This window comes from Aspergillus affinis (genome assembly GCF_023601865.1).
Source record: "Aspergillus affinis strain CMG 70 chromosome Unknown NODE_144_length_85420_cov_98_805432, whole genome shotgun sequence".
Classification (NCBI taxonomy): domain Eukaryota; kingdom Fungi; phylum Ascomycota; class Eurotiomycetes; order Eurotiales; family Aspergillaceae; genus Aspergillus; species Aspergillus affinis.
Window position 1 is genome coordinate 13,585 of NW_026515925.1, and position 27,591 is coordinate 41,175.

Here is a 27,591-nt window from a genome sequence, read left to right on the forward strand (position 1 = left end):
AATCCAATTACGCTAGTCATCCCGTCCCTTTAGGATGACTTTAACCTTCGTGGTGCTATCTGAATCAAATGATGAAGTCATATCGTCAAATTCAGTGTGGCGTCTCGCTCCCTGGTATCCGACCGGGGTTGCTGTACCGTGTTGCTCAAAGAGGGGTTCTGTATAGCTTCAAAATGACAAAAGCGGTAACTTAATTCCCCGGCAATCCGACGGTCCCGAGCGATCCGCTCACCTCATCGATTTCCCACGCGTCAAACTCATGTAACTATTGAAACAACAACCATGCCACCAAAACCGCTTCAATCTCATCAAAACTTGGTGGAGCAGGAAGGGAGGATCCAGCTCGCGATACAAACCTTTGAAAAACGCGGAATTCAAAGTATTCGTCGAGCGGCGGCTGTTTTTAACGTGCCTTATTCAACACCTCGGGATCGATTAATGGGACACTCATTTCAACCAGAACTTCGCAACCACATGCATCGGCTCTCTGAAACTCAGCAAGAATCTTCAATAAAATGGATTGAAGCAAGAGATAAGCGTGGAGTTACTCCTAGGCCTTCACATTTGCAGCAAATGGCCAACATAATCCTCCAAGAAGAGTCAAAGACCCCACTTCAACCTATTGGAAAGAACTGGGTCACACAATTTATTCGACGCCATGATAGTCTCAAATGCCGCTTCGCTCGACGATACAACTACCAGAGGGCGCTCTGCGAGGATCCAAAGGTTATTGGGGACTGGTTCAAACGTTTAAAAGAGGTTCAAGACGAGCACGGCATTCAGGACGAGGATATTTACAATTTTGATGAGACAGGCTTCGCTATGGGTCTTATTGCAACTACTAAGGTAGTTACACGTTCGAATATGCCAGGAAGGCCTCATCTTATTCAACCAGGTCAACGTGAATGGGTCACCACAATCGAATGCATTAGCTCCACAGGATTCAGCGTTCCAACCTGCATTATCTTTAAAGGAAAGGTCTATATGGAAGGATGGTTCGAAGAACTCGATTTACCACACGATTGGAGGATCGAAGTAAGCGCAAATGGGTGGACAACCGACGAGATAGGCCTCCGGTGGCTTACGAATTGCTTTATTCCTGCAACAACTGCGCGGACTAAGGGGTCTTTTCGATTATTAGTTCTCGACGGCCATGGGAGCGCTTTAATCATCCCTGCCAAGCCCTCCAAACTGCCACACATTGCCTAAATGATCATCTGCAGCTTCATCTCTAGTGGAATTCAAGGATTCTCGCCCTCGTCTACCATAATACCCAGAGCTGTAGAAGCAGGAGGGCAGATGATAGCCTAGGCCTACCTCAAAAAGCGACTGCAGCTTGTTGGGCAGCTCTGCATATATCATTTGACCCCGCTTTGAGTGCCGTGGCGTCATTTCACGCACTGATTTAAAAAACCGGTATATTCCCCAATTTTAAAAATCGACAACGTCAAATGTTGCCTTGAAATGGCCAATGATTTTGAATCTCTACGGACCCTTTTAACGAAGTAAGCTCAGTTGCCCCTGGGTATTTTGGATAATATTTAACTTGTTAAAGTATTCGGAAAGATGGCACGTATTCAGATCTCACAGTTCTCTGCGAGTCGTCCGTCTTTAAAGTGCATACCTGTATTGTCTGTCCACAGTCGGATTTCTTTAAAAAGGCGATAAGCGGCCATTTTCAGGTACGAGAAAGCAGCTCGCATCGAGGATTCGTCTTATAAATAACAGGAAGCCAGATCAAGAGAGATTACCCTCGAAGACGACCCACTCATCGTTACAAAGATGTTTGATTACCTTTATCGTGCCGCTTATGACGACTGTTACACGGAACCAGCTGAAGACGCCCCTGAGCAAACCGAATCAGCAGAGCCAAGCGAGACACCAACTATAGATAATGCGAATGAAAGCAGTACGGCCACATTTGCTAGTCTCGCTGCCGAAGGAAGCAGGGCACGTATCAATGCAGAGATATACGCCCTCGCTGATAAGTATCAGATTGAGGGATTGATGAAGTTGTCTAAACAGAAATTGCAATCCCACCTTCAGTCAAATTGGAAATATCCGGAATTCATCGATACAGTTCGGTATGTCTACGGGCCAGACAGCCCTCCCCACTCGGAGCTACGCGACATTTTGTCAAGATCCGCCATTCAGCATTTATCCGCTCTTCAACCCCAGCAGCAGTTTCATGATATCATGAGAACATTTGCCGCATTTTCATACGATTTCTCGGCTTTGATGATGGAAAAGGTGCTTCAGCTAGAACAGAAACTGTGGTAGGCTTATTTGTCCCTGTCTAAAATAGTCACGAAGCCTGAACGAGCATCTTGTCAGCAATACACAAACCACCCAGCAGATCGTGTGGAAGCCGACAGTCGATCTGCAATTAAATTCATATCCGAGGAGAACACGGCAAAATCGTGGTTCCTACTGCAGTGACTGCAATAGATCATTCATGAATGAGACGGGTCTTCGGCAACATGATACTGACTATCATCGTTGGTGCACAGACTGCGAGAAAAAATTCTCATCAATCAGTAAAGCTCGATCACACCGTGCAGGTTATCACGGAGGCTATTAAATGGATGTGCTCATGGTAGACGTCAAAAGAGTATCGAATGAATACAAATGTTTCTCTGTTTACCTTTGGTACAGGCAGTCTTAATGTAGTTATAGATTGTCTTTGCGAGTATTTGAAGCTTTTCTCTCCGTTGAGAGTTCATCGAGCATTTTGTATCACCACATATCATCCGAATTTAACAGCCTTACTCATAAGGTGCTGCAAATGCTGTGTGTACCCGGTGTACGAGAACCATCCGGTTGGAAGAGCTATGTTACCCACATTTAGTCTCTGGTTGCTACATCTGATTGCCATATAAAAATTAACTTCTTGTATCTGTGGTAATCATTCAACTAACTCAACAAATATCCGACGAATAAGAGCTCGACACGCCTTGCAGGTCTTATATGACGATCGTCAAGTGAATATGTTTCCCAGATTGGACAAGCGGGGTTTTCAAGCTCCGGTCTCGAGTGGGTGTTTACTTGTACTTGAGGGGTTTTTTACTCATGTCCGAGGTAGGTGTTGGTATGCTGAACCGAGAAGAAGGGGATTCGACAGACTCAGCTTCTGTGGTTATATGCAATTCGACGTCATTTTCCCCAATCTCCAGGACCATTTGATTTCCACAATAGTCCACATGTTCATGGGTTACCGTAGTGATTTTGCCATCGCAATTGCCATCGTCAGATTTTCCTGCAGCTTTATGTTCATCACAGACGATATTTTTCTCAACTCTATTTCCTGGCACAGACTCTGCAGCCGATGCACGAATTGGTGGCGGCCCACACCGTAGGGCAGATAATTTCTGAGAGTAGGCCAGTGTGACGCCCTGCGCGGAGTACAGCCCTAACCGGGGTGTTTGCATTGTTTGCATGGTTTGCACTGTTTGTCTCGTTTGTCCCACACAGTGGGTTTGTAACTGCCGGATGCAGTAATCTGTTTTCTTTTCCTTTTTCTTTCTTCAACCTAGTGTCTTAGTAAAACTAGCCTACAATAAGATCATTGTTTATTTCTGAGGTTGTCACAGCCAGTACCATAGTTTTCGCAAGGAATTTATCAAACTCTGCGGTGTTGCCAAATCCCTTGAAAAGCTCCTCTTGTTGAAATATCCCATCGTCTGCATCGAAGGCTGCCAGAATTCTCGCGTTGAAATAATCAGAGTACGAACCGCTTTTGTAATCATAGGGAAGTTCTCTCGCGCCAGTGAAGTGATTTTAAATATGGTGAGATTTGGATCAAACGTTGCCATGTATTGTTTTGCAAGATCCTCCAGCCCACCCAGTCCATGTCACAGTAACACGATAAGCAAGGACGCTCCGGGTATATTCCCTCGTTCGTTTAGGTTGATTACAGCCAAACGGTATCTTCACGGTCTGGACGTTACCGATATAGAGTAAATATATGAAAGTGTGATAGTTGTAGATATATTCTCTTCTCCCATGCTGTAATAATCATAACCCGATAGTAGGGCAGTCTGCAAGCGAGTTCGTAGACCTTGAAATTTTTCGAGGAGGGGCCTAGGGATAGTATAACGTTTCTTGCTAAGACCAATCAGGACTGTCACCGACAGGCCCTCGTATGGACTTATAGCATCGGTTAATTAGCCCAAATGTAGATTGCATTACAGCGATAATGCTACCTACCAATATTCAGGCTACGGTATTCCTCGATATCAGGGTCGGTCACAGATGTATGTTCGACCATTTCGTCGTCTGCCGGTGCCACTTCAGCCGCGTCCTGTTTTTCCACATTCTTATTCGTTTTTATCTTTTTTGACATCCCCTTTTTGCCTTTTTCATGGTTCCGTTTTCTGTGTTGAGAATGCGGCGAGACATACTCAAATCGGTCTGTGATTGAGATAGAAAATCTGCTAGGAGCCTTTTATGGTTGATCGAGGCGGTTCGTCAAATCGTGGTTATCTGCAGGTGTGACGTGTTGCCCAATATGCACCTCTACCAATCCCCCATACACACGCTCGATTTTCTTAGGTCCAGCATGGTTCGACGATGATATATAACCGCCTCGCGCTTTCTAATATTAGAATGGCGTTAAAATGCCATGCTTACGCGGGAAGAGCCACTTATCAAATTAAAACGTTATTAATGAAACTATTATCTTCCTGTGAAAGGAAAACCAAAAGAAACGAAAACCAAAAGAAACCGTGATGAAAACCCCATGGTTTGTCTCTTGACTTTGTACACACGGTATGGTGGCCAGAATTTTGAATTTTGAAATCATTTCCTACCAATGACACCATGGATCGAATGAGGGTTAGGACATTGAAAATTTTTGCCCATTCAATCACGGCTGTCACCAAAGGTCTGCCTTATGCTACAAGTACAGCTATCAGTCATGTCTATGACGATTTGCACGGCATGAGATAGACAATTTGGCCTTCGAATAAACATCAATAGCTCTTGAATAACAGCCTCGTCGCTGTTATTAATATAACCCATCAATTCAAGTACGGTACGACGATAACACTGCGGTTCGCGAATGGAGGCAGGAGGATTCCGTTGAGAGTAAGTTTCACTCAGGATCTCCCTGGTCGAACAATTCAGGTGTTCCAGATCCTAGCGAGTCTCGGCAAGCTCAGTTAGCATGTATTAAACCAAAGTGATGCCGATTCACCTGTTGAAGAAGATATTCATTCATGTATAGTCTGCTCAGGCAGCAGCAGCAAGTCTATCAAGTCGGATCCAGCGAGTAGTCCACGGTCGCAAGTAAACTGACGCAGACGATGCTCTCAATTTTACCACAAATCAAAAGCATCGCTAAGGCGGAACTATTTTAGGCCCCTCAGTTTAATATTACCTAATTCAAAAAATAAAAGCGAACGTGCACCGCAAGGAAGTATGAGAGCTAAACAAAAAGACAATCAAAAGGTTAAAAAACAAACACGCAAAACAGTTTAAGGTTAGGTTGTGACAAACAAGTCTATTAAATCAGGGGCCATTAAACCTCCCGCAGCATATTAGCAACAAATGAACGAACATCAGCTCTCAACCTTGCCCAGTTAGACGCCACATGGCTCCCCATCTGAGCAGTACCGATTTCAAAAGCGATTGCTTGGCGCTGAAGACGATGATATTTTGTAGTGCTGGCCAAAAAGGCTCTCATTGTAGACCTGACTTCTTCCGCCGCCGAATGTAAGTTTTCCTCACATTCTTGGCGATGCCGGTTCCTCCATGCTGCACAGCGTCGGTAAACTGTCTCAAGAATGCTACGAAGGACTTGATCGTAATCTGAGCGTGTTTACAAGTTTTCTTCGTATGATATTTCCATAGGATAGAATGTTTGTACGACACGGATACGGTGTTCGTCCACAGACATGGATGCTACTTCCTGACGGCGAGCACCCTTGACTGAGCATAATGACGGAGCAAGTGAACTGTCGACAATACCCCAACGATAGTGTGACCCCCCGGTTGCACATTGACATGAAATAATCACAGGTGGCTTGAAGCGGCGAAGGAAGTCGATAGTAAGGTTAAACACTTCGTTCGTCAGCAAAGGAAAGACATCGATGATAATGATATCGCGCAATGTTAAGCCCAGAGGCTCCAGGGTTCTCTGTAGCCAGCTCAATGTAGGTCATTCTCGGATCATATCATCGCATGGAAGATAATCCCAATCGCTTGGATTGAGCAACAGGATAGCTGGAAAGTTCAAGATGTCATAGAGCAAGCCTATAAAGTTGGATAAGCCTTTACCATTCCAGCCGTTTCTTTCCCAGGGTTCTCGTGCAGGCTGAAAATACGGATCATCGGCTGCCAGTCGGGATATTCTTTGATTCCACTTTCTAGGTGTGGACGAAACTCGTTCTGTATGAACTCTTCAAGTTGAATATGTGGCGGTACTTCGCTTAGAGAAAGCCATGACACGGCATTTTCTAACGTGCTATCTGCAAGTTGTTGGGTCTGCGTCATTGTGGAAGCCAGGAAATATTCGTTTTCCTGGTAAGTGTTAGGCAGAGGGACGACATATTTTCTTATAATCCTTCACCCTCAGCAACAAATAGACCAATAAGACGAATGCAGTACAACCTATAGAACAAAATGCATTCGGATTTTTCTTGTTAATCATTCCTGCTGGAAAAGGCATTATTCTGTGGAGGTCGATTCAGTGCTCCCGCATGCAGAAGTCGGTAAGTGAGCGCCCGCGGTCAGTGCTAGTTCCGGCCTCATGGCATCGGGTCACCGTGTCGTTTGCGGTCTCAAAATGCTTGCAACCCCAGGTAGAAGTTGCTGGAAGGCAAACGAAGCAGTCAAAACGTTTATTAGTATTAATGTATTTTACAGAACAGGCTTTGTTCCATAAGCCGCGCATTAAATATAGATGGATCTCTCCACATCTTACCTCACGCCCCGCATCCCAATTCTGCGAATAAACAATCCAAAAAGCCAAAATTGAGAGCTCATGGCTAGGACGTGATCGTATTCCTCGATTCAACACTATATCCAGCCAAATTCCCTTCCGTCAGCACAAGACCCAAATGTGGTCCCAGTAACCCCATCCTCGTCATCTTCACCCATGACGAACTGCCCCCGGAGACCCAGATGTGCGCGTGTGCGCGATGCTCTAGGACATCCGTCGTGTTGGTATAGTGATCGTTAAACGGCGCATAGATGGCAAACGAGTTTGTCCCGGCAGCGTTGAGTTTGAGGGCTTCGTCGCCGGCATTAGTGAACGCGTAACATTCTTCAAACGAACCGGAGTGCTTGACCTCCCTCGTGACGGTCAACTTCAACGTTTCGGCATGGTACGTTGTCGTCACCTTTTAATCATCGATCAAGATATTGGGATTGCTCCAGTACACCCTCTTTAAGCTGCCCACGTCCGCGTATCCCAGTCCCCAGCGGCTGCCTTGTGGTTGCCAGGGTGCGTTGCGGGGTCCGCTGATCCAGTTCATGCTGACATTGTCGTTGGGGTAGGAGATGGAGAGGACAGCGCCGGTTGTGTCGTCGACAGCGATATTAAAGTCAGCGGAATGGAGGGTATGTATGGCGAGAGAGACGGGAGCGAGAAGGGCGTAGAGTATATGCGTGCGCATTGAGGAGACGGGATCTGTTTGTCTGAGTTGAAATTACGCACTAGGCCACTGGGAGCTATACATATTCTCGAATCATCTAATCTCCGTGCCATTCGTTATATAGTTACCTAGGGTAAAAGCCAAGTCGGGGGCTATTAATACCATAGCACCCGAAGATCAAATAGTCATCGGCATAGCATTGTCCCGGATTTGGCTTTCACACATTACATATTGCTTCGATATCAGGTTTAATATAACTAGTATTCAACCAAGATAAATGACTGCGGGGAAGCCTGATACGGAAAAGATCGACATCGGGCGAATGGAATCCGGGGAAGAACGGGGAGTGTCGTGTTGGCAGCCAAGCCATGAAATTGCTTAGGGGTCGGGCTCGGATGACTGCATGCGGAAATCGGGGTATGTCTGCAGGAGACGGAAGAAGGTGCTACACTACGGTCAATGCAAGGTGCAGATATGTGTGGTAGATTGTGAGTCATTTTGTTGAATGCATTCCATGCAAATGCATCTTTTAGCAGTCATTAAATTTTATAAATTAACATAACATGATAATTGCTCTGAAAAGTCCAACAAATGATCAAGAAAAGCAGATGCATATAACCCTGTCGCGAACTCTTGTGTAGTCTCAAACCGTTGACTTATATCATATTGCATACCTTCCCGCTGTACTATCGCGCCTTTTCCATTCATAAACGCAGGTCTAAACAAGCCATTCAAAAGTCGCGATACCGATGGCCAACCCTGCAACGGCCATGGCGGAATTGTGTTTAGAAAGTGAAGCTGCAGAAGACTCGTCCGTCGAAGCTCCGTCTGTCGCAGAGGCAGTGGAAGACGGGACACTCGACCCCGACGCCCCTGTCGCAGTTGTACTCGATCCTGAGTTTTCCGCAGTAGAGCCCGAAGCTGAATTTTTTGAGGCAGGCGAGCTCGAAGTCGGTACACTCGTCTTCGTCTTCGTTTCCACCGCACTCGAAGACCCTGACACAGTCGAATTGGAAGCACCACCGCTAATCAAAGTCGTAGCCGTAGCCATAACCGTATCCGTAGAATCGGCAGAACCAGTGAGAGATTCTGTGGTCGTAACATCGGCCGTCGTCGTAGCACCTTCATTCGCCACCTTAAAACTAAGAAGGTCTCTTGAAGACTCCTTCTCCCAGATATTCGATGACCATCCGGCAAGGCTCCCCGAGCAACCTGACGAGGAGTATAGATAGATGCCGATATTGTCATTCCCTTGATTATTCCAAGCGAACGTCTCTCCCTCGGCATGCTGGATCTTAGTGCATGTGTGCGGGCCCTTGCCGGACTCAGTCCACTGGTTACCCTCGTCATCGCGCCAAGTGAATCTCCATGCTGAGGTGGATGGGAGGAGCGTGATTGCGGAGAGGATAGTTAGAGGAATTGTAGTTGCGAGCTTCATGGTGTGTGAAATGCGTATCACGAGTAGGATAGATTAATTTGTGCTTTTAACGGCAGGCAAGAAGAAATGTTAGATGATCAAAGCAGATTTAAATCCAAAGACCTGACCCCTTTTTTTACCACCTCGCATCACAGCACCATTTCTCGCGTGTGGGGGCTACAACCCGACGCCTCGTATTCAAAATCCCAGATATCCAGTAAGATGCGATTTTATCGAAACGGCCCCACCTCCGCGATGGCTGAAAATAAGAAGAAGCCATTTCAGTTCGTGCCGCCTTCTTGGCACTTCGGGATCGCTATCTTAAAGCGAATCTGAATGGTGCATTGAGAATGCCAAGCTGCAATGATGAGGTTTAGCGAGGGACGGCTGAGATGGGATCTAGGGAAGGATGACTCTGCTTTCTAGTGACATAGGTTGGAGGGGCAGGTAACTTCTTTGTGAATGCTAACTCTCTGCTTTTCCCCCGAAGGAAGATTCTACGTCGAGTTTGAATCTCGCTTGGTGTGGAGACTTATCATCCGAAGGGTTATAAGCAGAATCAGATGTAACCTAATCCACCCTTGCCGGAGGTGTGTGAGAGTGTGCTTATTTGTTATTAATAGACCACGACCGGATGATCGACAGGGAGTACACGAGGTTCATTTCAGCGGATATTCCTCCCACCAGTATCTAGTAGTTGGTCCCTGCTGCGAAATAGCCGGCTGTCAATATTCCTGAGTAGTATGAAGCTGTCAATATCTGAAGATAAAGAGATAAAAAGCAGGTTGCAAGAAATTTACAAAATAACTTTGAACCTATCATCTCTGGCGGACGAATATCTAGCAGCGGAGGATCTGATTCCATGTACAGCATTTCCTTTTCTTTCTTCTAATTCACTAGAGAGGATGAGTCCACTCGAAAATTAGAAAATCGTTAGTAACACAAATTTTGGTCCATTCTATAGATTGTCTAATTGCTAGATTTCTATTTCCTTGTATAAACCGAATGTTGTATCGCCAAATTTATATACACTGACGTTTCTGGGACATTTTGCTACGCAAAGTAGTCTATCGATAAGTTGAACAATCAAACAGACGCTGTCCAGAATCCACTCTAACATCATAGCAAAGTTTAAAATCACAGTTTTTCCCTATGGTTCAGTGATGTACCCAGTATAAATCAAGGATCTAGTAATCATTGAAATTCAGATTAGTAGAAAGTCAGACGTAATCCTCAGTTCTTAATAAATGATATAGACTCTGACCATGGGAATAATTGTTTCTACATAGTGCCATTACAAGTGATAAATATCGCGTAAATTAATAGAACCGGCAACTAGTCAGCCTTCCATAAACTGCGTTCTGCAGCATGTGCAGATAAGAACCCCTACCAGGAAAAATTTCATACAGTTTGTTATCCTGGCACATCAAGGATAGGCTTTTAGAGAACAAGCAAAAAGTCTTTTCGGGATGCGGTTAATTTTGACTTATGATAATACTTAAACAGCCGTAAACAAGGTTCGTTAAGCCGCCATGATAGGCCTATTGCCGAAATCTGGTTGTTAAAAAAAAGCTTCCAGGGAGTAAAACCCCGGTAAGATTCAAAACCGAAAGTCTCTAACAACAGACATGACATTGAAAAAGACGTCATAATGCCAGGGAATCAAGATCTTGTTTAGTGAAGGCTGTTTAGACCGGAATGTGGCTGACAGACGTCCTGGGAGTTGAGGTCACAGCATGAGCTAATCATTCAACAGGATCCTGTATAGAATGTATCATATACAACAAAAGATATGCCTGCTAACAAGATTCATCTTTTTATGTCAAGCCCCCTTGCCATTATAAGGGTATATTATTCAAGTCCAAGGCCCCGCCCGAAAGTCTCTGAACAAGAAAGACAGTGAACACAGTTATTTAATCTCCACTCATCCACCTAAAATAAGCAATAATTCATCAGGTAAAGTGCACTTGTCAAGATGTCCACAACCACAACACTCATCGAATGTTACCTTGACGAGATCCCCGAAACTCACCCACTGAAAGCTCCGCCTGAATTCTATTTCTGGGGGCAAACCGGTGCAGTGGCCCCGAATCCACTATATTCGCAGACAGAATTCCAGAGTGAGCGTACAATCCTTCCAGATACAAGTCAGCAGAGCTGGGAGAAAGTTGTCAACTTTGCACTGAGCAAAGTCAATGAAGTATTCGATCATGTTTCGGGCAATGCCAGCACCAAAACGACAGCATTAAGGGAGCTAAGTCTGTCTCAAGAACTGCAATCATGGCGCGAAAGTGAACACCAAGCTGGTCGGAAGCTCCCTCACAAAGGCTATGGACTCCGTCAAATCCCTAAATCTGTTATCAACCTTATGGGCGCCAAGAATTGGGCCGCGCCTCTCCTCACCCGAGCAGCCTTTCACGGCTCTGGCCTTGCGAATATGCTAATTGGGGCGTGGGATGCTGAAACACTTTACAGCAATTACTGCGTAGACCTGGTGTTCTACTATGAGCATGGCTATCACAAGGCATTCGCGGGGTTCGAATCCCTAGTTCGCGACGCTACTACAAATACTCGGGCGCAGAACACTTTGGGAGGCGCGGAGAGACGACTGGCTACGGATATTATCAAGCAATATATACGGCAGAAAGGTCATGCCGAAGAGAGGAACAAAACGCACCTTACGAAACTGTCAGCCAAGCTCAATCGGGACGAACTCCGAGCTGTGTCCCTATGTGAAAGTAGTATCTGCGGTCTAGCCGCCGAAGCTATCAGTCGTGGATTTGACCCCGGCGCTACAGCGTACCAGATGATCTTCAGCGCCCCTGGAACCGATGTGGTTGATGTGGGGTCGGACGTATATTCCTCCGAGCTGTTCAACAGTTTTCTCAACACGGACGACATTACCAGCTCTAGTGTTATCTCCAAGACATCGTTGAGAAGGGTGTACGATGCATATGCTCATATTGGGGCTACTATTTTCACGAGAGAGTGGACGGAACCAGGCGCAATTATGTGTGCCATGTTATATCCATGGCATATCTTAAATGATCGGCACTACTTCTTGAGACGAGCAGTTCTGGGGTCATCGCAAGTGCGGTCTCGGTTGATCGATCAAAGATGCGCTACTTGGGAAGAAGCATTCGACGAGAATGGTCACACGACGAGATTAAGCCGCCCACTCGAGAATGCATGCGATGGAAATATATACTGCGATCATTTCGAGGAATTTCTGAGCTACTCTGATCACAAAGCTCTGTTGAGAGAGCTTTGGTATTATTTGGTTGTCGCACCTGCGGAGTACATGAGCCAAGGAAAAGTGGATGAAACGAGGGAATCGACTCTCATTGATGCATTGGAAATGGGCATCGCAAAGGCATATTCCCGCGGAATGATACGTGAGCTTCGTTGGCTGATGGCCCACGCATCACATCATGCATGGCAAATCAATTACCTCCTCGAGGCTGCCATGTTTGGGAGTCTGCTAGATGATGGCCAGCTGGGTGGTAGATTGGATAGGTATGATTGATTGGAGGTGGTGGCATTGGTTGAGAGAACTCCGGGTTCTATGAATTCAAAATTTGGCGTTCTATGACACCATACTTCCCATTTCTAACGAAAAGTTACGTTACTAAGGAGAATTCCGTGAACGATGAGAAGCTGCTACTATCACAGCGCTACCTGTACACCCATCAGACAAGGGGGATTTTGAGATTATATCTTTGAATGTATCTTCACTTGAATTTCTGTGTCGAAATGACTGACATTAAACCACAGTAGTCTACATCTTAAATCTTCTTCCATTGGACTATTTCCACAAAGAATGAAATACATCCATGATACGGTTGACGTCCTGAAGACAGTTATAACCGTGAAAGCTAAACCGTACTCTACCTTGACCACACCACGCATAAACACCGACTTTAGTCATCTCTTTCACGATTTCCGAGGCCCCCTCACAATAGATAGTTACACTCACGCCATGTTTGGCCTTCTGCAATGGTGTGGAGGATAGGATCTCTTCTAACTGTAACCTTTTGAGAAGCGTTGTTGTCAAAACATGGACGTGGATTAGAACATCGTTACTATCCTACTGCCTCAAAAATCCGAGCCCTTCTTGCAAAATATAAATAGGGAGATGGGCAGGATTTCCTCGACTAAAGCACATTGCATCACTGCGAACATCGATTTGACTTGTGTCGCCGCGGATATGCACTAGAAATAAGCCCTTACTACTAAGGGTTGACCCTTTTTAGTGCAGCGGTATTTTTTCCACAACTTGTTTCCCACTTCGGTCGAACCGCTCCCAGAGAAAGGGAGTGCCACCCCAATTTAGCATTCTTTTTTGATTCCAGAACGCTATCGCGACTCCAGTCGTGCCAAGTAGCCACTTATAACAGGCAGAAAAGGCAAAATCCGCAATAGATGCATCAATGGGAGCATAGCCTGCAGCTTGAGTGAAATCAACAAGCAGGATAACTCCAGCAGAGTCGGCTAGCTCTCGAAACAGTGATACATCGACGCGAGTGCTATCGAGATACGAGACGTAGCTGACCGCAATAACACGTGTTCTGGCATTAACCGTCTCTTTCAGATTATCCCCCCGATAGTAACGGACCATGTTAGTTAGGGGAATTTTTTTAGTCATCAGAGTGGACCTGACCGGACTGAGTTTGCTGGCGTTGCTGCTGCCCCAGAGCAAATGGTCCGACCAGGCTGGGAAACTCGTCTGCATGAACACAGGCATCATCACTTTCCCCCCACGACAGAGACTCAAGAACCGTCGATACGCCTTCCGCGACGCTTAGCGCAAAGCCCACGTCATTGTAGGGAACATTCCAAGCTTCAGAGATTAAATTCCGCGTATTATCCAGGTAGGAGTTCTGATCATCGCGGCCTTGTCATTCATATATTTAGTCAAGGTGGTTTTGTAGCCTTGCAGCGGTAGACTTTCGCCAGCTGCGCATATATGCGTAGCCGCTGAAGCGGGATGGAACGATGTGGTGGGAAAGCGGGTGATTTGACATCTTCGACTGGACAAGGCAGGGTAAACCCATGGATAATGAATCCCGTTGGAAATTATTACACCACCACCCTCTGCACCAGAAATCTGCGTTAAAGCTTTCGGGCTGCCGACCGCAATAATCCCTGCAGCCTAATTATGCAATGAGCCCAAGGCAGACAGTAACATGACTGCATTATTGCAAGTACACGAGCCAATCAACGTACACCACGAAGCAATCTCTGGTGACACAGCCTCAAGGCTTTCTCGACAAGGCTGATAATTCGTGATATTTATATTCAACCTAGAACTCTTACAAATCTGGTTCATCGATGAAAATGTATTATCTTCAGCCTCCCCCCAAAGTTACATTACCAGCACGAAAAACTTCAGATAACTGTACAGACGATCAAGCATATAACCTAATCTTAGATCTCCGTCCTACACAGAGACAGCACCTTGACATTAGACAACAACTTTTTACTAGATTATTTTCCTTTCTCCTCCAAGATCAGCCATTCTTGCCTATCACGAACAATGCTTTACCCGGATTAGTTCCAACTCTACTCCCGAAAGATACTACTCTATACAGACGCAGGTCCAAATTTCTACGAGATAGTCGCACCCGTATTCAAGAATCCATTTTGCCCAAAGACCGCCCTGGTGCCGCTAGAGTCGACGAATGTAATAACGAACGCGAGGAATATAGAGAAGAAGACAACACAGGCTCATATAGATCAACTATGCCCACTTTTGATAACTGGGAGAAGAAACATGATACCCTGAAGAAGAAACATAATATACGGGTAGAAGCCTTGAAAAGGGTGTTAAGCTCAATGTCTCTAGAAAATGGATCTCCTATGGTTCTATTGTGCTGGGGCGAAAGCTCCCGTTGTTCAATATTGCCTGTACCAATTTCAAACTCGGAAGATGAAATAGAAACATGGAAAGAGATACACAGAGCTTGGTACGCGCGCAGAAGATATTAGAGGAAACGTCTGCCGGGATATAGTGTCACATGAGTTGACGCTGCCAAGGTTTGTTTTGGAATCTTGTCATTCTGAGAAGGATCACTGATTACCACACCAAGATCTCACTTCTGGGATCGAAGGAGGCCTCGAAAGACCGAGAGAATTGCGAATATATTGGGATGTATACGAAATATACGGAACGCGACGTTCCCGCCGAGAGAAAAGAATTGCAACTGACTCTAGATAACTGTGTTCCCATATCGGACTGCTTTTACGATCGTCACACGGGAACTGTGGAATGTAGCTATGGTTGCAAATGTTTTTCTTGTTTGCCATGCTTCGATGATGCTAGGGAATGCCCAGAAGAAACAAATAGTACTGCTAGACGGAATATTTTACACTTGGATACACTGCACCTGATGAAATACGCCTTCTCCAACCCCGGCCTTGCTGCTTTGAATGACTTTCTCGAAAAAGAAAACCTTCTGTACAGTTACCGGTGAGCGATACAGAGCGATAACTAAAGCCATCTCAAGTGACGCAAATTCTAACATAAATATGATAGGGATGTCCTGGGCCTAACGGAGACTTGGAACAGTTAACACTGTCCAGCTTTGAGAGATATCGGATTCAGAGGAATAGTAATCGGCGAAGGTTGGACATTAGATATGCGTCAGGTCACTTTGTCTTTGTTAGTCGCTATATTGCCAGGCGTGGTTGTTGCTGCTAGGTTCCTTTTCGGTTGGGATACAGCATGGTCTGTTGGCGCCTTTTTTGTGGCGCCAATATCGCTGCTATTGTGGATATCCTATCAGTTGTAGTCTGAACTTGTTTTCGGCTCTCGCCGGTCGCTGGAGCATATGATGCCTGTATTAGGACAATTTAGGACACTTCAGAATATTGTGTTCCTCTGCCTGTGCCTGAAGCTCTTCGAATTAATTGTATTTTCTTTCCTTGTCCCATTCGAGAAAGAGTTTAAGTACCTTGGCGCCCACATGCGGATTACGAGCACTCTGGGAAAATCAGTGTTTAGGAAATGATCAATGTATCAATTCTGGACGTTAATATTGGAATCATGCAAAAGATCGGAAGATTATCTTGAAGGGCATGAACATCAAATGTTTCATTGTCTAGAATTGCCCTGCCGAGGGGTAGTGCAAATCAACACAACTTTTATTAAGCTTTAGTGCTTTAGTTAGTTATTTTTTTTTTTGGTTGTATTTTATGGCCGTGTGACACCGCCTAAGCACGTGTCCTACCGTCCCCTGTTGGGGCAAAGGCCGCCAGGGGGTAAGCCCTGGGCATCACTAACTAGTTCTAGTTCTAGTTCTAAGTACAGAATAAGGGACTTTAGCGCTTTAAATAGCTGCTGCAGTCAAGAAGCAGAGCCTGTGGATCAGGCAGAAGTTAATGCCAGCTGCAGAGGTCCTCCTAATCTCTATGACCTATCCTACTACCTCTATCTTTTTTTTTGGTGGGGGGGGGTCTCAGTCTAGCTGAGGTAATGGATGCCGGGTGCATATATCTTCAAAGAAACGAGTTTCTGAAAGCCACGCAGCCAGCTCGGTTGCGCCTTTAGGGGTGCCAAGCAGGTAAGGGATTATATTAGAAGGGGACCCTGGAGGTCGGGGCAGGCGCCTCTTTGCTATATGGCAGAAGAGGAAATGTAATGTAGTCTTTCTTGAACCGCAGCGACAGAAAAGATAGGCATTTTCATGATTGAACCGTTCGTGGTAGGCTGCGAAGTCTCCGTAGCCCGTACGAGCAGTTAGAATCCGTGCTAGGAGTGGTCTTGGGAGCTTTAGCTCTGCAGGGCATCTAGGGAAGTTGGTAATCCAAAGGTCTTGGTAGGATTGAGGGGCCGTAGACTGCCAATATCTTTGAAGAGCAGTTATGACGTCTGCTTTAGTCTGCCGCCTTAGCGAGGCGTACGAGTGTTTGCTTCCATAGGGGGCCCCCCTTCCTCCACCTCAGCGCCTCCATGGGGGACCACCCTGACCGTTTTATCTCCGCCGAGCTCCTCTTCTTGACTACCCCCCGGGGACAGGCCATAACCGGTCCGGTCTGTATCCGGATTGCAGTCTCCTCAATCATCTGTTGCATGTGTAGGCGGACCGGAGGCAGGAACAGCTCTGTTCTTAGAGCTACAGAAGCAGTATTTCTGAATGCTCCACTAATAAGTATTGCCGCCCGCGTCTTGATTCGTTCGAATTCGTTGATGGTCTTCTGCCGTTTTGCATACCTAATATCAATCAATCAATCAATCAAAATTCTATTAACCTGATGGAGCCTATCTATTGAAACGACAGGCTATGCAGGCGCTTCGCCGAATGAAGCAGAATCTCGAGCCCTTACGCCATATAAACCCACAAACGAAGTAGATAAATCATAAAGCAACGCAACTAAACCGGCTGCCACTCGCCTGCAGCCCATTACGTCTCCTGACACTGTCTCTCCTTCCGCCTCGTTCTATATAGGTGATTCGTGAGTGGTATGCGTCACTGGTAGCGGCCTGACCCAGGCCACCCCCTAGAGTTCCATGTAACCATCGTCTTCCTCGCCTAGTTCGAGCCCTTCTAGCAGGTTGGTAGGTTCTGGAGCCTCCTCGTCGTCCTCCTCGTCCAGTCGAGCGAATAGGAATTGTTGAAAGAGGCCTGTTTGTTGCATAAATTTGGCGACGTAGCGAATCGCCTGCGGGTGTGACATACCCCGATGTGAGCGGGAATCCAGCGTAATTCAGCATCCTCTAGGCCCTCGCTCCGCAGGGTCCTGATCCTCTCATAAATAGCCCGCAATGCGTACTGGCCCGATGGCCGGCCAGGGTTGCGCACGGCTTGAATAGCCGCCTGACTGTCTGAGAAAACCGTGATCGGGATAGGCTTTGCCTGATCTAGGGCCATTCGGGTCCCTTCCAATTCCCCAACGTAGACCGTAGAGTCCAGTTCCGTTCCTAGGTATTTCCTGGCGGTCTTGCCTGCTCGAATAGAGACCGCGGCGGCTCCGATCATCCCCTGATAGCTGCTTCCATCTGTATACCAGATCTGTCGGTCCTCGCGGCAGACTCTATCGTGGGTCTGAACTGCTTCCTCTGCCCCCTCAATGATGCACCTCAGGGGCAACTCCTACGGGGCCAATACATGAGCCCGTCTGGTCTTCTACTCCTCTTGCCTGCTGCCGTATCCATATAGCGGGCCTGTTTTCTTCCACTTCAGCGCCTCCATCGGAGAGTATCCGGAGGCCTTGAATACCTCCTTTAACCTTTCCCAGCGCAGCCCCCGGGGGCAGGCCATGGCCGGCCCGGTTTGGATCCGAATGGCCGTTTCCTGAATGGCTTGTTGCATCTGTATTCGTATAGGGGGAAGGTAAAGCTCTACCTCTAGTGCAGCTGAGGCCGTGTTACGGAATACGCCACTGATAAGAATAGCTGCGCGGGTTTGAATTTTCTGAAATTCATTGACCGTCTTCTGGAGCTTCTTGTAGTTGACTGTCTGGCTCGTAGGGCTATACCAGGCAGCCGCCCTGTAGAGCAGCTGAGGGACTACCACTGCTAGGTAGATGCGGCGCATGTTCAGCAGGGAGGTCCCCCAGGTCGAGCCTGAGATGCTGCGGAGGGCTTCCAAGGTCCTGTTCGCCTTAGCAAGGGCCTTGGCCCTGTGAGTGTCGAACGAAAGGGTCCTATCGAGCCAGATTCCTAGGTATTTGGCGTACTCCACTGGGGGATCCCAGTTGTCAACCTCTGGGTCCTCTCCCTGCCACGGCTCGGTATATATATATTCCTGCGGTACGGGTCGTTCTACCGCAGGATCAGGGCGAAGCGGATTCTTGAAATGGATGAGTTCGAACTTATCGGGGGCAAATTTGGACGAATGTTGCCTTGACCATACCGCGGCCTTATCCAGGGCCCTCTTTAGAAGACGCTGGTTGACCGCGTAGCTATCCGAGATGGCCAGGGTAGCAACATCGTCAATCCACCCGTAGGGGACCGTCTTGTCTCCCTCCAGGAGGGGTGGATGGATCCGAAGGGCCTCGATACCGTCAATTAATAGGGCGCGAATAAGGGGGGTGTTAAAAAGGAAGAATAAGATCGGCGATATAGGGGACCCCTGGGGGATACCGGTAGGGGTTGGAATAAGGTTACTGAGATATCCGGGAAACTGCAACCTTGTAGATCGGTTTGATAGGAAAGATCCGAGCTAGCCAGTAAAGAAGTCGAGCCCTAACATACGTAGATTGTGGAGGAGCCGTATATGCGAGACATTGTCGAAGGCGCCAGCTACGTCTAGGAGTAGCATACTGACTTTCCGGCCCTTGCCCCAGCTCTCAAAGATCTGGTCAAGAAGCAACTGGATCAGGTGGTCGACTGAGATGCCCCTGCGGCCCCCTAAATGGCTCCTGAGTAGGAGATTACGCTCCTCCAGGGCCCAGGCGATCCGTACTGTAGCTACGGCCTCCAGGATCTTACTGAGGGTATTCAGGAGCGCTATAGGTCGGTAGGATTTGGCGAGGCGATAGTCCCGAGAGGCTGTTTTATGCAGCATTACAGTAGTCGATTGCTGAAAGTATTCCGGATTGTGCCCAAGACGTAGGTACGCGTTGAATATCTGCGTTAATAGAGCGAGGAAGGAGGAGACCTTATCCAGCCAGTGCCAGACCTTATTAGGGATGCCATCCGGTCCTGATACTTTATCGGGAGGCGCCCGTCTGATGCAACGGAGTACCTCGTACTCGGTAAGGTCCGGGAAATCAATCTGGGGGGATATCCGGGCCGTAGAGATGTCAGAGAGGTCGGCCGGGGGTGGCTCGAGAAAAAAGGCTTTACGAAATGCCTCTACTTTCTGTTCTGCGGTCTCTGCGAGCCCGTCATCCGTTATTAGCGTAGGTATGAGGCCTCTGCGAGCCTCCCTGCTTCTTGCCCACTTAGCTGCCCTCTACATGCCTCGAGGGCCTGATTCGGTAGCCTTGCGGACCCAGGAACGGTGGCCCTGGCGCAGTACCTTAGCTAACACCTTTCCTTTGCGGTTTCTGACTTTAGTGTATCGTTCCTACCGGAGGCCTGTAGTAGGGTCGGCAGGGCCGTTCGCAATAACTGATTCCGTGTACTCACGCCGGAATTTCCGGGTAATCTTGATCATTTCGCGGCATTCTGCTTTAAATGAAGGGTTCGCCCACTTGCTGGGCTTCGCCCACGGGGTGGAGGCAGCAATTCCTTGATTGACTGTCTCGATAAGGTATTCTATAGCGAGCTCAATATGCTATTTCGTTTGTAAGGGAAAGGCCTTACTCTGTAGGTTAAGGTCCACGAAACTCTGCAGGTCCTTGACACTACAGGCTTTCCAGTTCCTTCGGAGCTGTGCCTCAGGGGTTTTAGTGCTGATATCCAGAAGAGTTCGTATAGGATAGTGGTCCGAGTCTGCGTGGACTCGCTCGTTGACCTCGCAGGCAACGAGCCTAGGGGTCAGGTCATGCGAGCCGAGGACCAGGTTAATCGTAGTCTTCGCTCCGGCTTCGTCTCTGGTAGTGATGCCCGGCTCTAGCCAGAGATCTAGGTACCTTCTATCGTTTAAATCAAGTAACTGGTTAGAAAGGGTATCTCGGGCGGCATTCTCGCCGCCCCAGGCCGGGTAATAAAGGTTGAAGTCCCCCAGTAGGAAAACGTAGTCGTTAGTATTGTTAGTAGTGAGATCATTGATCAGGCCTAAAGTGCCTGTGCCACCCTCGACTGGTCAATTATATATATTGAAGATGCGAAGCCGCTTGCCATCAGTATCAGTCAAATCAAGCTCTTGAATATCTCTCGAATGGGATATATATTTCCAGGTGTTAGAGTCGGTTTGTCGCGAAATAAAGAGGTACACGCGTGCCCGCTCGTCCCCTATATCCGTCCGTGTCGGGTATAGAAGCTGGTATATTGCTTTGGCTAGATAATAGGTTAAATCCTGAAAGGGGTTGTCCCATGGTTCTTGTATGAAGACAATATCAGCCCCCAGGACCGCAGGGTCCTGGAGGAACTGGGCCATCACCCTATCCTTTGATCGATTTACATTGTATTGAAGCACGTGTAAGGGCCTATTCATGGTAACAATCTCTAGTACGTTTCCTTGATACTGAGCGGGCAAGCGTGTTATTCTCGGCCAAGACGATCGTAGTCGAATGCCCTGAGGGGGTAAGTGTAGGGATAAGAGATGTTTCCGGCGATTTTAGGAGGGCTGTTACTGCGTTATCGCTAGTAATATCGCTAGTTAATATTGATTGTCTTCGGTAGGTTGGCTGCTTGCTTCGGGTCCTCTTCGCTGGAGAGGTGTCCCCTGTAGTAGGCGAAATGGCAAAGGAAACGGCTTCCTGCGTTACCTGGTATCTAGCGTTTTGCCTCGTTGCCCGCAAGGAAGTGACGCTGAAGGGGCGCCTCTTGCTCAGGATACGACCCCTGGGGGTAGGAGTCACTGGTGCAGGCGTCTCCGGTTCGCTAATCATGTTAATTTGCTGGGCAATCGACGGTTCTGTCTCGGACGAGATAGGGTCTACGTTTATCTCCGGGTTTAGGTTTATTAGGGCCTCTTCTTGTTGCACAAGAACAAGCTCCTGCGAGCTATAAAACAGTATAGATCCTTTTTGAAATCTTACTGTAAAACGATTCCGTTTTACTAGCTGGCTGGTTGACCGGGTCCATCTTTCTCTCTGTCTCTCAGATCCCGCAGCCCGCTCTTCGCTGTTAGGCGGGCCAGAGGTCTCCGTATCGCTACCCACGGAAGGATAATCCTGTAGATAAAGCGGGATACAGTATAAGGACTGCTAATATTAAGCTACAGTTTACACCCGTTCCTGTTCCGTTACGTACCTCGTATAAACTCTTGACTAGGCGGCGTGCGCCTCGCCGCACCCAGCGCATTTGCGTCCCTGGCTACCGGTAGCAGACCTCTGTACGCAAGATCGGGTCTCGTGGCCTTCGGCACAGAGGCCGCAGGTTATTTTATTTAAACAAACGATTCCTATATGTCTATATTGCTGACATTTGAAGTATCGCCGAATCCGCGCGTTCCTATCGTATAAAACAGTTATCCGGCTATCGCTAGCCTAAATAGTCCCTTTTATGATTGCCTCGTTTGCATGCCTCGGGTCAGAGAATTCGATAAACGGAAGATTTCTAGTTCTTATAATTAGAGGGATAAATAAGCCAGGCCACGCGTTTGATATCGGGTTTCTAGTTCTAAACCTCTCTATTTTTGTTGAGTAACTCGCTGGTTACTCAGTCCTGTTCGCCCTGATCACTCAGGTCCTAGATTGACTTGATCGGGATGCCATGGACTACCACGCCCTATGTAGGGCGTCGCAGGGTAGTCTCCCTTAACATAAGATTCGCCCATTTATCGTAAATCCTGGCAGTCTCGGCTTCCGCAGCAGTACGTAAAGCCAGGCTAAGATCTCCCGAGCGCAGTTGCCTAGCGGAAACGAATCGGGTTTTTACCAGAGAGAGCGTTAGAATCGTTGCTGCAGCTCTTTTTTTTGTACTCTCTGCCTTTTCCTTTATCTCTGCTGATAACTTCTTTCGGTAGGTCTTCTGGGTACCAGTATCTCGCAGTTTAACGATTACTTCGCGGTCCTTGCTGAGCTCTGACGGGGTGGCCGGGGCGGTACTGGAAGAATCGTGAGTAAAAATCGTATGGGCTGGAAGAGGCGCATTCCTGACTACAGAGGCCCAAGATTGGTAGCTCTGGTTCCGAATGCTTGACTGGGTACCGTAGGTATGTTGTTAGACGTTCTAAAGGGTTTACTTGATCGAAGCCAGCTCAGGGCCTAAATGAGCATTCCTATCGAGAATATCCGTCGTTACATGAAACCGCAGTAGGTAACTACCTGGTCGAAGAAGTCGATAACAGACTTTGGTAGCTGTTTTCTGGCCTGCTCGTTGTGCGAAATGAACGATTTCGCGTCGGCATAAAGGTTCAGTACGCAGGTAAGAAAGTTTTGGTTTAGTGAGTTTGCCGCCTCGGGAACCCCTGAAAGGGCCGGCTACAGGGTTTTCGCCCCAACTATCTCGAAATCTCCTATAAAGATAGAATCATTCGATAGCGGCTGGAGTTATTGACAAACTGGTCGACTCTAAAGGCTGTAACTGTCGTGGTGGTTGAGTAATTTCAAAAATTTGATTCGCGTCGAAGTTGTTGTTTTTCATAATCAATCCATACATTCGCAATGAAGTCCTCCGTACATCAGACGGCAAGCGGGGTACCAGTACCGTTTTCCTGCCGCCCGCCACCGCCCGCCTGGGTCCTCGGCGACACGCTCAAGGTGGCTACTGTGTTTCTTTCAAGCTATCAGGAACTGGCACCTTCTGGTTATTCTCCTCGTCTGAACAGTCCTCGCGAAGAAGATTTCCGAGAGGGGCGTCGCATCTAATTTTGTTGGCTTATGCGGTTTTTTCGATTTTTCCGAAGTTGCTCTTTCGAAAATCAGTTAACGATCTTGTAAAACGTCTCCGGCAAGCTTTTTTCGGCTGAATCTAAGCAGGCGTCTTCCATGTTTGACCCCTCGCAAAAATACGGAATTCAATACCGCCTTAACAGCCAATAACTAGAACTGATTAAATTGTGGAGAAATCTACATACCAAGGCCCTAGTTAGCTAGTAAAGTTTCCGAAACATTGATATGAATTTAGAAACACGCCGTTTTGTCCTCGAATACTGCGAGTCCGCCACGTACTCTGGACAACTATAGCGATCTAATATTTTGGTTCAATGCCATATTGCTCGTCATTTGTGGGTAGGTGTTTCGGAAACAATATAATGATTAAAATATACTATTTCCAATCAATTATCCTAGGAGCCCGGTGATTGTCTGTTCACATTCTAGAAAGTGAAACACCGATCACGGAAGATAATCGCGGAAGATAATCGCGGCCCGAGAGGAATGAAGATGTCAGGGGTATAGATGCACCCGCGAACCAGGCTAACTTAAACAACTAACCAATAGTTACAGATGTTGACTAAGGCAATATCGGAGCAGCCAATCCAACAGAAGAAAAGGGGCACGGGTAAACAGTCTCTTCCGATGAACGTTACAAGGTGATCTGCAAGCTGACCAGCAAGGATTGGCCATTCTGCTATGGTGTCTGACTAGAAGTGATGGATGTGACTTTTTTCTCCTATACGGACCCAATTCAAGCAGTTCCTCGCCGATCATGGCCAAGTAGAGCTACAGGAACCGGGACACAGCGAGCGTAGGCGCAGACCAATGTTACACCACGCCGTATACACGTGGGGGCTGCCTTTCCCTCCAGAGCATATAAACAAGACAGTTGACTTATAATTCAGCGTTCTTTATTTTTGTCGTTGTATCACTATTGTTCCTGTCATCCCTATCGGAAAGTCATCCCCCACTCGATCCAGTCATGTATTCCAAATGGCTACTTTCCTTAGGCTTCCTGGCTAGTGTGGGTCTCTCCGCGGCCTCTCCAACTGTGTATTTGATCCGTCATGGCGAGAAGCCCAGTGACGGTGGTACTGGTCTCAATGCTCAAGGCCTCAAGCGGTCGCAATGCCTGAGGAACGTCTTTGGCGGGGATTCCCCATACCAGATTGGATATATCATGGCGCAGAAGCCCAAGAAAAGTATACATTGTCTCATCCTCTATGCTAGTCTAGCGTAGTCTAGGCACGGAAATACCAGAAACAATTCACTAATGCGGACTACGAGTAACAGATGGCAAGCGGGCCCGTCCCTACGATACAGTCCATCCTCTTGCCGAAGATCTAGGTCTCACTGTAGATACTTCCTGTGATCGAGATGACGCTGGATGTGTCAAAGATGCCGTCAATGAGTATGACGGAAAGGGCAACATCCTAATATGCTGGGAACATAAGAGATTAACAGATATTGTGGCGGAGCTTGGCGACGACGATGCGCCGGAGTACCCCAGTGAAAGGTAAGTTCCATTCTTCGATTCTCTTTACGCATACCGATGCTGATTGTGTTTGTAGTTTTGATCTGATCTGGACCGATCCTTCGCCATATTCCAACATTACTGAGATCACCAGTGAGCACTGCCCCGGGGTGGACGATAAGGGTGGTAAGGACGATAAGGGTGGTAAGGACGATGAGGATGGTGAGGACGATGAGGATGATGAGTAAGGTAGAGTTGTATAGTACATTCCTCTTCCTCGAGGGCATTGTTAGTCCTAAGACTTCTGTTTAGTAGCCTTAATGTTTTGCTTACAGGCCACCACATCTCTACCTGTAGACAAAGTACAATATACTCGTATACTTACGTTCCTTACTCTTGCCGTTATATTTGGTTCTTTGCAGATTGCATCTTGTGGAATTGGTATACTAAATACAACGCCGCTCCTGCCAGGCTCCATGACTATGTCCCAACTTAGAAATTGGGACAATAAAGGCAATTTTACAGAGTACCATCAATCGGACGTCTTCATAAACTCTTTCTTAAGGTTTCTCTATCTATAATATATCATTTCAGTATAAGTTGATAATGAACTTTGCTGTCGAACTCGTCGTGATTTGTAGTATTCGCCAAGAGCGTGACGATTTCCTATCTCGAGTTAGTGTAACGTAATGATTTCCTGTTCGGGATTAGCGTTAGAATAGAATAGGCACTTTTAGGGGCAATACCATAACAGATTCTCTAACAGATAACAGACTACAACGTAACCATAAACAATTTACTACAATTCCGTTTCGCTAATGATAAGCGAGATGATACCAGTATTCTTTACCGCCGTACATTTAATGCTCGTCGAGCCAAACGATATCGAGCTCGCCGCAAGGAACAGCTTGTGACGGTCTACAAAGGAGCCTAGTAAAAGACTAGTTTGTTTATGACTCGTAGTCAAGGAATTTTCCCATGGAGAAGAAAGGCTATCTAGGAGCGAGAATCCAAGGCCTCTATGTACTAACTGAGGCTCTGCCTCAGGCAGGAATGCATTCAGGATGGGTTTTCCGTACTGGGAAGTTCGTATCGGAAGTCCGTATCGGGAAGTCCTTGGCTCAGGAGATAACATAAACTACAGTCCTGTACCGTCAGTGCTGCAGTCTGTTAAAGTTTATCCGGCCAATTGGTTTTGTTTTTGCAAATCACGCTACAATGAAGCGAGGGAGACCAAAAAGCGCCCGGGTCTTTAAGCACTCTGACCATCAATCTCCTTCACTTTCAACCTCTTGATGTCGACATCCTGAAAAGCACGAGCCTAGACCCGTTAGCGATGATCATGTTGATCTTGTGAGCGACGCTTACATTCAGAGCCATTATGTGGCTATTGTCTCTACTTCTCTACTCGATAAAATATAGAGAAGAGTCCGGAGGGGTGGCATTGGTTTCTACTTTGTGTGTACACAGCCCGGCCCGAGCGGACGAGTTTGTTAAGATTTATCACAATCAGGTACGTCGCAGTTGAGAGCAGCACTATGACGAGTGTGAAGACAACTGGGTGGTAGCTAAGGTCTATGCTCCAGAGAGCTGCGCAGAAGTTAAGAGGCAGATAGACTATGCTCACGTACGTGAGAAGCTTGTCATTCTCTCCGAGCTCGGTAGCCGCTCTGGATTCGATGACTGCGCTGACATTGAATAACTATAGCAGGCCCTATGTTAGTCACTGACCGGTCTGTTATGGTCCTGTGCGACTCACGCCGTCTCTCAGAGTTGTGAGCTGATCTCGCAGGCTCTCAAGCTGAGTTTGGATGCTCTGTAGCCGGCTGATCTGGTTCTGAGCCAGCAGCAGAGGATCCCTACCACTACGAGTAAGTAGAATTAAGATTTAAAATAAGGCGAGGTAAGAATAATGAGTAATAGTAACAAATAATTAGATAGTAAATGGGTGAGTCTCGTGGAAATAAATTCAGAGGAAACGAAATTGAAAATAGCATCTGTAATAGCTCCTGATTCTCTGCTTGATGGCTGAATGTAGACCTGGCTTTGAACCTCCGCATGGGTCCCTACTCCGGAACCTCGAACCTCACCTCCTGAGGTGAGGTTCCAACCTTCCTAACCTCCAACCGCCCATTAACCTCCAGAGGTTCGTTGAGGTTCAACCTCCATTGACCCGTATAAACCTACATATGCATAATTTCTTGACGCCTTTCCTCTTTTGACCGGATAAAATTGATAATTTATTTTTCTTTTTTACAGCTGTTTTGTCAATTTGTAGACTTTTCACTGAATACTCTATCAACATAATGAATTATAAAGAAATAGTCATGCAAAAGTAAACAGTAGGCGTGGTCAGCTACAAATTACAGGTAATATTTGATGATATTGACGTGGTAAGTAGTCAATAGAGGTCATCGATAAAATAGCATGTAAAGTTATAGATATATATATTGCAGACACTGTAAAGTATGTGTATCTTCATCAGTAAAATTACTGTTTTTTAAGAAAACTATAAAGACGCAGTTCAAATTCCCTCAATTTTATATTATTTAAACCGTTATGTCTTCTTCTATCACTTTATCTTCAAGAATTTAGGTTAGATAATCTAGGTATACCGTAAATCCGGTTTAAAGATCTTAATTGTTGGACTTGGACGTTCTGTTTTTCCTATATTGAGGTTCTCTTAGAGGTTTTATGCGGGTAAATGAGGTTCTCGTTAAAGTTCGTTAAGG

At 46.8% G+C, this 27,591-nt stretch overlaps 7 protein-coding genes across 7 annotated transcripts; 4 read left to right on the top strand and 3 right to left on the bottom strand.

Annotated features, from left to right (window-relative positions):
* Positions 1-282: 282 nt before the first annotated feature.
* On the top strand, positions 283-1,209 carry KD926_002126 (transposase; the record flags this gene model as incomplete). The annotated part of the gene is made up of 1 exon (XM_053093929.1): positions 283-1,209. One exon carries the CDS (start codon positions 283-285, stop codon positions 1,207-1,209), a length of 927 nt encoding a protein of 308 aa, XP_052951242.1.
* A 573-nt stretch (positions 1,210-1,782) lies between these two features.
* Positions 1,783-2,280, top strand: KD926_002127 (uncharacterized protein; the record flags this gene model as incomplete). Its single annotated transcript, XM_053093930.1, has 1 exon — positions 1,783-2,280. One exon carries the CDS (start codon positions 1,783-1,785, stop codon positions 2,278-2,280), a length of 498 nt encoding a protein of 165 aa, XP_052951243.1.
* Positions 2,281-6,986: 4,706 nt separating this feature from the next.
* On the bottom strand, positions 6,987-7,616 carry KD926_002128 (uncharacterized protein; the record flags this gene model as incomplete). Its single annotated transcript, XM_053093931.1, has 2 exons — positions 6,987-7,340; positions 7,401-7,616. The coding sequence occupies 2 exons, from the start codon at positions 7,614-7,616 to the stop codon at positions 6,987-6,989; spliced, it is 570 nt and encodes a 189-aa protein (XP_052951244.1).
* A 697-nt stretch (positions 7,617-8,313) lies between these two features.
* KD926_002129 (uncharacterized protein) lies at positions 8,314-9,033 on the bottom strand (the record flags this gene model as incomplete). Its single annotated transcript, XM_053093932.1, has 1 exon — positions 8,314-9,033. One exon carries the CDS (start codon positions 9,031-9,033, stop codon positions 8,314-8,316), a length of 720 nt encoding a protein of 239 aa, XP_052951245.1.
* A 1,954-nt stretch (positions 9,034-10,987) lies between these two features.
* On the top strand, positions 10,988-12,538 carry KD926_002130 (uncharacterized protein; the record flags this gene model as incomplete). Its single annotated transcript, XM_053093933.1, has 1 exon — positions 10,988-12,538. One exon carries the CDS (start codon positions 10,988-10,990, stop codon positions 12,536-12,538), a length of 1,551 nt encoding a protein of 516 aa, XP_052951246.1.
* A 4,973-nt stretch (positions 12,539-17,511) lies between these two features.
* Positions 17,512-21,868, bottom strand: KD926_002131 (uncharacterized protein; the record flags this gene model as incomplete). The annotated part of the gene is made up of 9 exons (XM_053093934.1): positions 17,512-17,598; positions 17,691-18,104; positions 18,231-19,136; positions 19,281-19,831; positions 20,087-20,215; positions 20,264-20,701; positions 21,075-21,561; positions 21,604-21,738; positions 21,818-21,868. 9 exons carry the CDS (start codon positions 21,866-21,868, stop codon positions 17,512-17,514), a joined length of 3,198 nt encoding a protein of 1,065 aa, XP_052951247.1.
* A 2,499-nt stretch (positions 21,869-24,367) lies between these two features.
* Positions 24,368-25,107, top strand: KD926_002132 (putative phosphoglycerate mutase family protein; the record flags this gene model as incomplete). The annotated part of the gene is made up of 3 exons (XM_053093935.1): positions 24,368-24,587; positions 24,673-24,901; positions 24,957-25,107. The coding sequence occupies 3 exons, from the start codon at positions 24,368-24,370 to the stop codon at positions 25,105-25,107; spliced, it is 600 nt and encodes a 199-aa protein (XP_052951248.1).
* Between the last annotated feature and the right edge of the window lie 2,484 nt (positions 25,108-27,591).